Source organism: Triturus cristatus, chromosome 7 (assembly GCF_964204655.1).
Source record: "Triturus cristatus chromosome 7, aTriCri1.1, whole genome shotgun sequence".
Lineage (NCBI taxonomy): Eukaryota > Metazoa > Chordata > Amphibia > Caudata > Salamandridae > Triturus > Triturus cristatus.
Genome location: NC_140590.1, coordinates 930,879,453 through 930,892,942, shown reverse-complemented (window position 1 = coordinate 930,892,942; position 13,490 = coordinate 930,879,453). Strand labels below are relative to the sequence as shown.

At 47.2% G+C, this 13,490-nt stretch overlaps 1 protein-coding gene across 1 annotated transcript in view; it reads right to left on the bottom strand.

Moving 5' to 3' along the window:
• The window catches only part of ETF1 (eukaryotic translation termination factor 1), a 274,785-nt gene that overhangs the window by 189,063 nt on the left and 72,232 nt on the right, over positions 1 to 13,490 (bottom strand). The window contains exon 6 of the mRNA XM_085617879.1: positions 8,429 to 8,619. Coding sequence (XP_085474005.1) covers positions 8,429 to 8,619 — 191 coding nt within the window. The remainder of the gene's footprint in view (positions 1 to 8,428; positions 8,620 to 13,490) is intronic.

The window sequence follows — 13,490 nt, the reverse complement described above, 5'->3', positions numbered from 1 at the left end:
ATGTGGCCTATATTGTCGTGAGGTGGTGATGGCCTGGACAGGTACAAGTCAGGGTCAGTATCCATGTGTGGGTCAGGTAATAGTGGTGGAGGTGAATTAGTGGGTGTGATAAGTAATTGAGGATCAGTAGATGAAGGAAGTGAAACATAAGGTGGTAATGGGTTAGTACCCACATTCTTTTTCGTCAGGGGCATGCGGTGCTCATCCTGTTGGCCCAGTTTCCTTTTTTCAGGCAGTCTGGCATCAATATGTCCAGGATCTGGGTTAATAACCAGCTCTTTCTATTACGGATCCGAAGGTGGAACATCGTACCGAGGCTCTTTTGGCGGAGTCTTTTTATCTTTACTTATTCTTCAGCTCCGAATTCTTCGGTACCGAAAATGTTCTCTTTGACAAAGATGCCACCTGGACCAGGACATGCTTGGATTTCAGAGCAGAGGATTTCGGTTCGGTGCCGGCACAGGGCCGACTCGAGCCCAAGCCGGAAGGCTTCTCTGTGTTTCGGCCCGGGGCGTTCAAAACCTTCTCTCGGCACAGACCTTGGCCCAGAGGAAGGACCGGAGCCTTTTCAGTCTTGTGTTGTTGGGGCAAGTGGGTTTCTGTACTCACGGTACGCTGACCAAGTGTAACTTGCTCGTTGTCTTCCATGTGGGAGTCGGCCTCGGACACCGAGATGTGTTCTTCCTCAGCTCCTTGAGCTTGTGTTTCTTCTCGGTCAGAAGATGTCCGGTACAAAGCCGCCTTGGCGTTGCATCTCGTGACGTCGAGCCAGACAGTCACAGAGTGTCTTCTTTGATCGAAACGATCGGCACGCTTCACAGTCTTTCCCGTCGTGGTCCGGGGATAAACAGAGGTTGCACACTTCGTGCAGGTCGGTGGGCGGAAACTTGGCATGACACCCTGGACAGAGCTTGAATGGAGTCCATTCCCTCCTCCGACTGCTAGCGAGACCGGCGCGGGTTGGCCCAACAACCCTCCACGTGTTTTCTGATCGAAGATACTTGGTTCAAGACAATACGCAGAGAATGGGAAACGCGATCAAGACAATACAGTCTAGGGTAGTGGATTGCGCGAAGGGAACCCGAGAAACGGTGTCGAACCAGAGCACAGCAACTCACATCCGAACCCGATGGCCGAAAAAAACAATTTAACAATGGAGCCGATGCCCATACGTACTATCACCGAAAGTAGGAGTCACCAAGACATTTTCAAGTGATACTTACACCCCCCCAATCCCTACGCTCTAGCACCGCCAAGTAGGTGCAAGTTCCCAGAATAAAAAACATTCGGGGGGGGGGGGGGGGGACAGTACTCTACTCTGCTTACAAATGGTGGAACCTGCTTCCTGAGAACCCAAGATAACAGATTGAAATTTAGGAAAGATCTAAAAACAAGGTTGTTTAAATCCTCCATCTAACTGCACATTGATGTTCATAATGCACTGTCAGTTTTTATAGGAGAGCGATCATCTACCATACTCTGTTCATCAAGATTTATTTGATGCGCAAGGATGCTAGCGCCAAGATGCCTTTTTGGTATTAGCGAGCTTTATAAAACCCTTATTAACATAACAAGGAGTGCAAGTAGCAGTAGAACTCATTAATAGACTAGCAACACTGCCGGCATGGACTAAGGTTCTAATTAATTTTAATTGAATAGGAACTGTAAACCATTTTAAAAAGTGGTCATATAGTCATCTTTTTCCCTCCAACTGATCTCAGCAAAACCTTGTGCACAAACATGCAAATGTGAGTCAAAAGAAAAGTAGGTGAGTTCATATTTCCAGGCAGCGGCACAAATAAATGCCTCCAATGGGTCAGCAAAGACGAGGATGTGTGCAGGAGATCTTGTAGGCAGAAATCAAAAGTTGCATCTGAAGAAAGATATGAGTAAGTGGGATCGCATCCCTAAACATTTTAATGAATTAATTATATTGTTTACTAAACATTTAGGAATGTTACAATTTTTTTTTTTTTTATTTACAATCAATTCTGTCAGTTTACCCTTCTTTTCACAGTTTTCGGGAAAATTGGACTACCTCTAGTTACGAACCAGCAAAAAAAAGTTTTAAAAAATAAGTCTAATTTATAAACCAGAGGACATCTGCTGTGGACTAAAATACTTGCACCCTGTGCTTTAAAACACTCGTCCTGCATGCAGGGAAAGAACACATAGGCCCCTAAACTTACTTTAGTGGGAAAGTGTGTTGCATTTTGATTTTCACATTGAGAATAAATTACACATGACTACATTATTTCTAGTTCGGGACTAGTTCCAAAACCAGTTATACATTTTTCATACAACTAAAATTAATGGATATGCAAGCGATGTAGCAAAATGGATTCTTATGATTCTTTTATTAAATATGTTCCAACCATCACACGGATATTTGGTTTGATGGTAAACTAGATAAGGAATATGCTACTTACCAGTATGCATCTGTTCTTGGCATGTAGAGCTGCAGAGCCACACACTAAGGATAAGATCGCCATCTGGTGTTGGGCTCGGATGATTGCAGGTTGTTGTCTTCGGAAGAAGCCTTTGGTCACGAGATTGGTGACTCCTCCCCTGGACAACAGTGCGCATGGGCATCCACTCCATCCTCAGATTGTTTTTCGCCATGATGGGAAATGGAGTGTATAAGATGTAAAGAGAAAGGATGTCCATGTGTAGTGTCTAATTAAGACAATGCTGGAACAGATACAGGTCCCGGGGAGGCGGGTGGGCGTGTGTGGCTCTGCAGCTCTACATGCCAAGAACAGATGCATACTGGTAAGTAGCATATTCCGTTCGAGGCATATGAGCTGCAGATCACACACTAAGGATAGACTATATTTCAGTGTCTCCCCTAGCGGTGGTCACCTGTATCAGTTGCAGCAGTTTGGAATAGAGTTTTTAGGACAGCTTGGCCTACTGAAGCTTGTTGTTTGGATTGCACATCAACACAGTAATGCTTAGTGAAGGTGTGTGTGGTAGACCATGTGGCTGCTTTGCAAATGTCTAAGGGGATGTTTCCTAAGAATGCCATAGAAGCCCCTATTTTACGTGTGGAGTGCGCCCTAGGGGGAACGGTAAGAGTACGTTTAGCTTTTTGGTAACATATTTGGATACATTTGACTATCTATCTGGCGATACCCGATTTGGAAATAGGGTTGCCTTTATGTGGTGGAGCGAAAGCAACAAACAGTTGCTTGGTTTTCCAAAAAGGTTTGGTTCTATCGATGTAATACAGCAAGGCTCTCTTAACATCTAATGTATGAAGTGCCCTCTCAGCTACTGAGTCTGGATTAGGGAAGAAGACTGGCAGTTCGACTGACTGGTTTAGATGGAAAGGGGAAATGACTTTAGGGAGGAATTTTGGATTCGTCCTAAGAACCACTTTGTTCCGATGTAGTTGTAGGAAGGGTTCTTCGAGAGTTAAGGCTTGTATTTCACTTACTCTTCGCAGTTATGTGATTGCGATGAGGAAAGCCACTTTCCATGTTACGAACTGCAGTTCGCATTTGTGCATTGGTTCAAATGGGCGACCCATGAGCCTTGTTAGAACAATATTAAGGTTCCACACCGGGAAAGGTGGTAAGCTTGGAGGAATAATTCTTTTAAGACCCTCCATAAATGCTTTAATGGCTGGTACCTTAAAGAGGGACAGGTGTTGTCTATTTTGCAAATAGGCTGCTAATGCCGCTAGATGTAGACGTATAGAGGAATACGCTAAATTGCATCTTTGCAAGTGTAATAAATAGCAAATGATGTTTTGGATGGAAGCATCCAGTGGTTGTATGTCATTGTTAGCGCAGTAGATAGCAAATAGTTTCCATTTTGCAGCATAGCATGCCCTAGTAGTAGGTCTCCTGGCTTCTTTAATGATATTCATACAGTCTGGAGGAAGGTTGAGGTACCCGAACTCTAAGACTTCAGGAGCCAGATTGCCAAGTTCAGTGTTCGAGGATCTGGGTGTCTGATTTCTCCATGGTTCTGGGTTAAAAGATTCGGGGAGAGATGCAGTTTTTGATGTGGAACTAGCGATAGTTCAAAAGTGTGGTGAACCAGGGTTGACGTGCCCAAGTGGGAGCCACTAGGATGAGTGTCGGCGACTGTTGTTTCAGTTTGCGTACCACAAATGGAATGAGTGGGAGAGGCGGAAAAGCGTACGCAAATCTGCCTGACCAGTTCATCCATATTGCATTGCCCTTTGACCGTGGGTGTGGGAACCTGGCGGTGAAGGTTGGGCATTTTGTGTTCTTGTGTGGCGAACAGGTCTATGTCTGGTTGTCCCCACTTTTGGAAGAATGGGAGTAAGACTTTGGGGTGTAGTTCCCATTCGTGTATCTGCTGTGTGTGGCGACTTAAGAGGTCGGCCACCTGGTTCTGAACCCCTGGGAGGTGTTCTGCTAGCAGGTAGATGTTTCGGGGAATTGCCCATCTCCAAATTTGTTGCGCCAGTTGGGACAGTTGTAGAGAATGTGTCCCTCCTTGTTTCTGTATACAATACATTGTGGTCATGTTGTCCGTGCGGATGAGGACAGTCTTGTTTTGTAGATGCGCTTGGAAAGATTTCAGTGCTAGGAACACCGCTAGAAGTTCTAGGTGATTGATGTGGAGCTGTTTTTGTTGAGTGGTCCACCTTCCCCGAGTGGTGTGTTGAAGGAGGTGGGCTCCCCACCCCGTGAGAGATGCGTCGGTGGTCAGCACAACTTGTGGAAGAGGCTCCAAGAATGGCCACCCTTTGGACAGGTTGATGGTGTTCCACCACTTCAGCGAGCGAAGTGAGCGGCTGTCCAGCAACACCAGATCGGTAAGTTGTCCGTGTGCCTGGTTCCACTGTTGTGCTAGACATTCATGTAAGGGACGCATTTGAAGGCGTGCGTAGGGTACTATGGAGATGCATGACACCATCATGCCTAAGAGTTGCATGAACACTCTTGCGGGGAGAGAGTGTTGTGTTTTTTGATGAGACTTTGTATGTTGGCTATCCTGGCTGTGCTGGGATAAGCTACGGCTTTGGATGTGTCTATGGTGGCTCCCAGGTATTGTTGTACTTGGGAGGGTTGTAGTTGAGATTTGGGATAGTTGAAGGTAAATCCCAAGTTGTGTAGGGTGTGAATAGTGCGGTGTGTGTGGAGAACGCATTTGTCTAGAGTATTGGCTTTATGAGCCAATCGTCCAGATAGGGGAAGACATTAATTTCTTGTCTCCTGAGATATGCTGCCACAACTGCCAAGCATTTGGTGAATACCCTGGGTGCAGTTGTTACTCTGAATGGGAGAACTGTAAACTGATAGTGCTGACCGTCTACCACGAATCGTAGATACTTCCTGTGAGCAGGATGCATAGGGATGTGAAAATATGCGTCCTTGAGGTCTAATGTGGCAAGGAAGTCTCCTTGTTGAAGTAATGGAAGGACCTGTTGGAGAGTGGTCATGTGGAAATGATCCGATTGTATGTACTGGTTTAGTAGTCTGAGGTCCAGTATGGGTCTTAAGGTTTTGTCCTTTTTGGGAATGAGGAAGTATAGGGAATATACTCCTGTGCCCTGATGTTGTAGTGGAACAGGCTCTATTGCGTGTTTTTGAAGCAAAGACTGTATTTCTTGTTTGAGGAGCGTGAGGTGGTGAGACGTCATGGGACGGTGCCAAGGTGGTATGTTTGGGGGTGGGTTTATGAGTTCGAGGCAGTAGCCAGATTGGATAATTTGTCTTACCCACCTGTCTGAAGTGATGGTATTCCAGACAGGTAGGAACTGTTGAAGTCTTCCCCCGACCAGAGTGGAATGGTCTGGGGGGAGTGGTGGCAAGTCACTGTTTGGTGGCTGTAGAGGTACGGGTGTTGTTGTTGCCCCGTCCTCGGCCTCTAGTATGGTTTCCCCGATAACCTCCTCTAAAATATCTTTTGTTAGGGGATGTTTGACCTGATGCTTTGAAGGTGGAAGAGTTGTCTGTTCCCACATTTTTGGAAGCTCCTCTATAAAAGGAGCGACGAAAGGAGCCACTGGGTTGAGTAGACTGCAATGCTCCCATAGATTTGGCAGTCTCATTATCTTTCTTCATTTTTTCTAGGGCAGGGTCTACTGCAGGGCCGAATAATTGCTGCTGATTAAAGGGTTGAGCAAGAATGGTGGTTTGTACTTCCAGCTTGAAGCCGGAAATGCGCAGCCATGCGTGGCGACTAAGCAATACGCTTGTGTTGACTGTCCTAGAGGCGGTGTCCGCTGCGTCTAATGCACATTTAATGGAGGCATTGGATATTAGTTTGCTCTCTTGGATGAGGTCAGTGGCCTGTGTTTTGAATGGTTCAGGCAGGTGTTGCAAGAGATCCTCTAGTTGATCATAATGGGCTCTATCATAACGAGCCAATAGGGCTTGTGTATTTGCAATACGCATGCTTGTGCGGCAACCCTTTTGCCGGAAGCCTCCAGGAGTTTAGACTCTTTGTCTGGGGGCGGCGTGTCTCCGGTTGTTTGGGAGTTCGCCCGCTTTCTGGCATTTGATACGACTAGTGAGTCTAGGGGGAGTTGCGCCTTGATGTACGCAGGATCTTGTGGCGCCGGTCTATATTTTTTTTCTATTCTGGGGTTGAGAACCCTGGCCCCGACAGGGCCTTTAAAAACCTCATTGACATGCTTAATCACTCCCTTAATCATGGGTAGAATGTGAACTGTTTTCTGCGACTGCTCAAAAGTGTAGAGTAGAAAATCCTCCTCAGGAGTGTCGGTGTGCATGGTGACGCCATGAAAGGATGCTGCTCTGTTTATAAGCTGACCGAACCCTAAATGGTCATCAGGAGGGGAGGGTTTTGAGGGGTATGGAGTGGGGTCAGGCATATCAGGCATAGGGTAAGTCCAGTCATCTACTGGTGCTGTGTCCGGGAGTGTAAAGGGATCAGTAGGATCAGTGGGATAAGTAAAGAAATCTGGGTCTCCCCCCTCCCCCTAAATCATCATCATCCTGTGGAGGTGGTGTGTGAGAAGGAGATGGTAGAGGTGAAGGCGGTGGGGGGGATGGAATAGGAGGTAATGTAGGAGAGGAAGGACATATGGGTGAAGTGGCACAGTCCTTCTTTGGAGGTGCTGGAGGAGGTGTTGTGTCCAGCTTCCTTTTCTTGTAGGGTACCCCTGTGACATGCCCAGTTTTCGGATTTATGTAAATCCGTTTTTGCTTTGGATCAGGCCGAAAGAGTTCCTCACTATCCGAAGGCGGCTTTGGCGCCGACTTTTTTGTTTCTGATTTCGATTTATGTTCTTTATGGACTTGTTTTAGCACCGAGGATGTTTTTGGTGCCGAAGAACTTTTCGGTTCCGGTGGATTTTTCGGTGCCGAAGAACCTTTTGGTGCCGACGAGCCTTTTGGTGTCGGTGGAGACTTCGGCGCCGAAGAACGTTTCGGTGCTGGTGGAGGTGTCGGTGCCGAGTGACGTTTCGGGGCCGATGGAGATTTCGGTCTCGGAGCCTGCTTCGGTGCCAAAGGTATTATAGGCACAATCACATGAGGTTTGCTCGAGCCCGAGCCACCTGCAGGCTTACTTTTCTTCGGAGCCGGGCCCGAGGGCAGGGCTTCTGAAGATGTTTTTGGGCCGCGACTGGGCCCAGCTGGCAGAGTCTTGACCAATGTCTTTTTGGGTGGTGTTGGGGTAGGGGGGCTGGTACTCTCAGGCTGCCCCGGATCAGAATCGTCGGCATCGGACACGATCTGGAGATCTTCAGAGTCGTCATCAGGTATATTCTGTGCATAGCTGTCCTCTGGTTCCGGAACCGGCTTGGCCATGATATGGCGTCGAGCTCTTCGGTCCCGGATGGTTTTCTTCGAACGGAATGCTGCGCAGGCTAGACAGCTGGATTCGTTGTGGTCTGGCGAAAGGCACAAATTACAGACCTCGTGGTGATCACTATGAGGAAACTGTGCTTCACATTGGGGGCATTTTTTAAAAGGTGTCCTTTCCATCAGCCGCGTCCGGAGTCGGTCCGATATGGATTTCGACGTCGAGTTTTCAAATTTTGAGAGTTGTAGTGATTGCTATAAGTTTTCTGCTGGAGCGGAAAAAAGTTCATCCGAACCCAATGGCGGAAAAAACCAATCTGAGGATGGAGTGGATGCCCATGCGCACTGTTGTCCAGGGGAGGAGTCACCAATCTCATGACCAAAGACTTCTTCCGAAGACAACAACAACCTGCAATCATCCGAGCCCAACACCAGATGGCGATCTTATCCTTAGTGTGTGATCTGCAGCTCATATGCCTCGAACATGACAATTACCATGCTGAGGAGATACTATAGAAGTTACAAGGAAACCCCTAAACTGTACATAACAAATGTAAGAGATTATGTTGTACACAGTTTAATAACTGTGACAAATGCTAGTTTGACTTTCTTAATGTATACATATTAAAATGCAAATCTGAAATGGGATTGCTGCTTTGAAATTAATGAATTACCTGATCAAACATATCTGATTGACTGAGCTCCGTTTTGAAATCTGCGGATCCAGCCAGGACAAGACCAGCCACGTTCACCTTATCACCAGAAACAAACAGTTGCACTGCTGTCTCAGCAACCTTTCTCACATAGTTGTGCCTTTTTTCCATTCTTAAACGAGCAAAACGCAAGGCAGACTGACCACCTCTTCCTTAAAAAGAATATAAAATCACAGGAATAGAACAGACAATGAATAAACATTTAGTATGCAAGCTCATATAAAGGATTTACAATAAAAGATTACATCAATACTCAAAACAAATGCAGTAAACACAGTCTCTTTATATCGGATTCAGCATGACACCACAAACTGTTAAATATACTGCAAAATTAGGACACTGTGGGTCAAGAGGGCTATCACAGGGAGGGGTTAATAAATGCAAACGCTACAAACAGCTAAAAAGAAAGGTCAGAAATAACTAATATTACTGTACACATTGCCAGTAGCTTGAAGGAATCCCAGCCTTTGTTGTAGAGATTGCTTCTGAAATAAAGCTGGAAAAGTATCATGCATTTGATTTGTTGATGTTTAGAGTTGGAATGGTTAAATAGAAAACGTAACCTACCTTTCCCAAAAAATAGTTTATCTTAAAACATGGTGATCAAGAAACCCCCTTGTAGAAAATCCTAGTTCAATAAGTGTAAGAAAGTGCCCTCTTTTTGTATGATTGTCACCACTTTTTGCTAAACTGCTGATGCACATATGCCCCCACCCCTCCCACCCAAGGGACCCTTTCGTCCCAACCTTCCTCACTGTAACGCCCCCAAATCAAGTATTGAAGGGCACCCCTGAACCTTGCCTCCTCAGACAAGATCGACCAAGAAGAAAAGAAGGACTGATGAAGCTGTGCTAAAGCTAAGAAGAGGACGACGCCCACTGACTTGGCACCAGCCCTACCGGCCTGTTCCCACCTTGTGAGAAAGTGGCTCTGTATATACTGTTCCCTAATAGGTACAGGGTGTACAGAGTCCACAGTCCCCCAGAGGCTGATAGAGGTCAAAGTTAGGTATGACCTTACTCTCAAAAGTGGTAGCTTGGTCGAGCAGTAAGGCAGTACCAGAGGACAGTGTAAAGCATTTATTGTACACACTCAGTCAGCAAATGGTTTCACACACTCAATAACTAAACTCTAGGCCAATGATTTGTATATATAAAATATATGCTTGTTTTATTTTTAGAACCACAAAGGGGGTAAAAATATACTTTCTCAGAATGAGAGGTTGAATATAAATACTTTTGTTTCAAGCAATACATTTGTGTAAACAGTCACAGTTGGTTGCAATAAACAATCCTATTTCCTAAACATAACAATGCATTGAGCTCAATGGTAAATTCAGGTTATTTGTAATAAATTACTTTTCAGATTACTTTTGGAATTCCAGGTCAGGATCCTAGAACCAGCCTGGGGTAAGTATTCAGAATCAAGTGATGAAAGTCGACTTAATAACTAATGATTTTTAAATAATATTTAGCTATTTCAAAAGTTAGCACTTAGAAAATATTTCACAGAAAACCTTCAATGGATCTCTATGGCAAGGAATTCAAATTGCAGGTAGAGTACTTTATCGTTACTTTAGTAATCCAGGACTGGGTGCCTAGACCCAGGACTGGGGTCCTTATCAAAAGCAGGTAAGTAATTTCGTTTGCAGAAATGGTACGATTTTAAAAGAATATTTCAAATTTGCAAAAGTAGACACTTAGAAGAAATTTCACAGAAAAGCAGACAATGGTTTCCTATGGGAGAAAAATGAGTTAGAAGTAAGTATAGTTGTGAACACTTTTCAGAGTCAGGGCTGGGCACCAAGATCCAGCACTGGGAGCTCACCTAGGAGCAGGTGAGTAAATTCGTTTTTGTCACTTGGCTGATTTTTGGTGAATTTTTGCAGTTTTGAAAAGTTCACACTTAGAAGATTTTTGAAGAAAAAGCCAGTCAATGTTACCCTATGAGGAAAATGAAGTTAGCGGTTTAAGGGTAAGTACTCGACTGGTAGTGTTGAAATTCCGGGCATGGACTCAGGGGTCCCCCAGTGTCAGGTAGGTACAGTTGGTTCACCCTCAGCGGTTTCAGGACGGCCGGGTGCAGAGAGAGTTGGGCCCAATGTTATCCTATGAGGGATAGGGGGGCCTTGGTTGGTGGCTGCTGTCTGGCAAGCCACGCGGCTGTGGGAGCTGGGCTCCTGGTCACTTACTCAGGGCAAGTGGGGAAGTAGGTTAGTGTAGAGAGGGCACTGCCAGGGCCACTTGGGCGGCTGGGTGCAGGGTGCTTTTGAGCCTTAGGGCGCTCAATGGAAATCAATGGGAATGTTCCGGTTTGGAAAGAGGCTGCAGGCTCGGGGACGAGGATGTTTCAGGTGCCACCACCACTTCGAGAGGTAAGTTGGGTAGTTGTAGGTTAGGTGGGTACCCCGGGATTGGGCACAGGGGGTCGCAGGGCGCCGGGTGCAGGGGTGCCTTTTGACGTCGGGAATCTTACCCTCTGGTTGATCGCGGCTGGGGTGGCACTTGGTTCTGAGGCTGCAGGCTTCTTCCGGGATGTCGAGGGGGGTCCTTGGGTGCCGGACTCTGGGTCACAGTCGCCGTGGGGTCGTCCTCTGGGTCTTTGTCCACTCCGGCACTGGCCAGGCTTGGCTGGTGCAGAGTGTGTTGGGTCTGCGGTCCCGGGCTGGTGCCAGGGATAGCAAGTAGGTTTCTTGAGTAGAGCCTCTACTCGTGGGAGTCCCAGGGGCTTAGAGCTAAAAGGTAGCCAGGTCCTCCGGGGTTGGTGAGGTTGCTGGCCACGTGGGATGCCGCGCTGGTGCAGGTTCGAGAGTCGACAGGCCGGTAGGGCTGGGGCCAAAGCAGTTGGTGTCTTCTTCTCTTTTTAGCAGCTGCAGGGCAGGTCTTTGTTCTTCTTGCTCTTCTTGTCGTTTTTCTATCTGGAATCTGGGGAAGGAAGGTTCAGGGGGCCCCTAAATACTAGATTTAGGGGCGTTACAGGTAGGTGAAGGCCAGGGACCAATGGGTCCTTGTCCTGGGGTGGGTACACCCCCTATCCTGCCTCTCTCCTGTGGGAGGGGGGCAGTAGCCTAATCCTGATAGGGTAGGGCCTCCCATCTTCAAGATGGCGAGAGCCCGGAGATGTGCTTCACCTCGCCTCCCCCACCTGAGGGGTGGGGTGGGCAGGCTGGCACATCCCCTGTCCTTGTATGGGGTTTCCGGCCAAGCTTCCCGCCAGAGTGGGGGGTTGCAGTGGCCTGGGGAAACTCCAACTGGCGGCATGCCTTTGAAGCTTCCCTTTGCTCATCCTGGGGGAGGAGATTTCTCACCTCACCCAGGATGTGCATTGTTGCAGGCCCGGGAGAGCAGGGGCTCTCCCACCCAGGGGTCCAGCAACGTGTCTGCTGGGTGGCAGCCTGGGCAGCCTCAGAGCAGACGTGGATTGCAAGTTAGCTGTAAGGGGGCATCTTCTAAGATGCCCTCTGGGGTGCTTAGTACATTAAATCCTACACTGGCATCAGTGTGGGTTCAATGTGCTGAGAAGTTTGATACCAAACTTCCCAGGCTTCAGTGTTGCCAATATGGTGCTGTGGAGCTCGTGTTTGACAAGCTCTCAGCACCATGTATTCTTACATGACAGCACTGCACTTACAGTGCCCAGGAATGGACCCGGGTACTGTAGGGGAACAGGGCTCCTGCTCCTGTGCCCACACCATAGGCGTAATGCACCCAGCTAGAGGGGTGGCTGACATATGCCTTGGCAGTGTAGGTGATGGGCATGGTACACAGTGATGTGTGCCATGTCGACTCTTTGTTTTGTCCTGCACCCAGACACTCAGCCTGCAAGGGCAGTGTGTGTGTGTGTAAGGGTACAGGGCCTCTGAGGGTGGCACAATGAGTGCTGCAGCCCTTAGAGGCCTTCCCTGGTCACAAGGCCCTGGGTACCTAGGGTACCATTTACTAGGGGCTGACATGTGGCTAGGGTTTGCCAATTTGGAGTTTGTGTGGTTTAAGGAAGGAACATAGGCCCTGGGCACCTGATTGGCAGGAACCCAGGGTACACTCAATCGAAGTACATTCAGCAATTTAGCAAAAAGTGGGGGCATACCATGCAAGAAAGATGGCACTTTCTCACACACCTCGAACTTGCAAAAGCAAAATCCTGGTGTGTCCTGCAGCCAGCAACCTCAAGAATGCTGAGGAACTGCCCTGCCTTCCACAGAGAAGACTGTCTCCCGTAAGCACCGGATTTGCTCACCCACTGGCTCCAGCCAAATCTGCGAGTCTGCACCACTGACCCGACCTCAGATCTGGTGATCTCCGACCTGCCTCTAATCTCCAAGCGAATCCCGCAGCTCCTTTCTGGAGGAGGATCCTCCCCCCCCCCCCCCCCCACCTCCCCCTCACTGACCGGGACCGGAGTGGATAAGGAACACCAGACACCTAAAGACACCCCGTTTGAGAAAGTGGCTCTGTATGAACAATTGTTACTTACCTGTAAACAGGTGGTTCTCCAGTATTGGTGTCTTTCATAGATTCACATGCTTGAATATTCCCCGTCGTCGGAGTGGGAGTCCCACGGTAAATAATATAGCAATATATACAATATATATATATATATATATATATATATATATATATATATATATATACACACACATATACATAAGTAATCATATAAAAACAGAGATATAAGTAAGTGATAACATCAAGAATGTCCCTATATGAAATCTCCATAGAGATACATGGAAAGAGAAAAAAGACATTCGCTGTCTATCTCTGTCATTATGTTAGTCCAAACTACGGCCAATCAGGCGCCAGCTCCTCTCTAGAACCTTCTCCTCAGAGCTCCTCACCTCAGATTTTCGTAGCACCAGTGACTTTTAGAGTGTATGAGGAGAAGAGAGCCTCTGAAGGGAGGAGGGAGGGTCGCATGTGAATCTATGAAAGACACCAATACTGGAGAACCACCTGTTTACAGGTAAGTAACGAATAGTTTCTTACCTGTCGGTGTAGTTTTGCAGCTTGAAGATCTTTCTGGATTC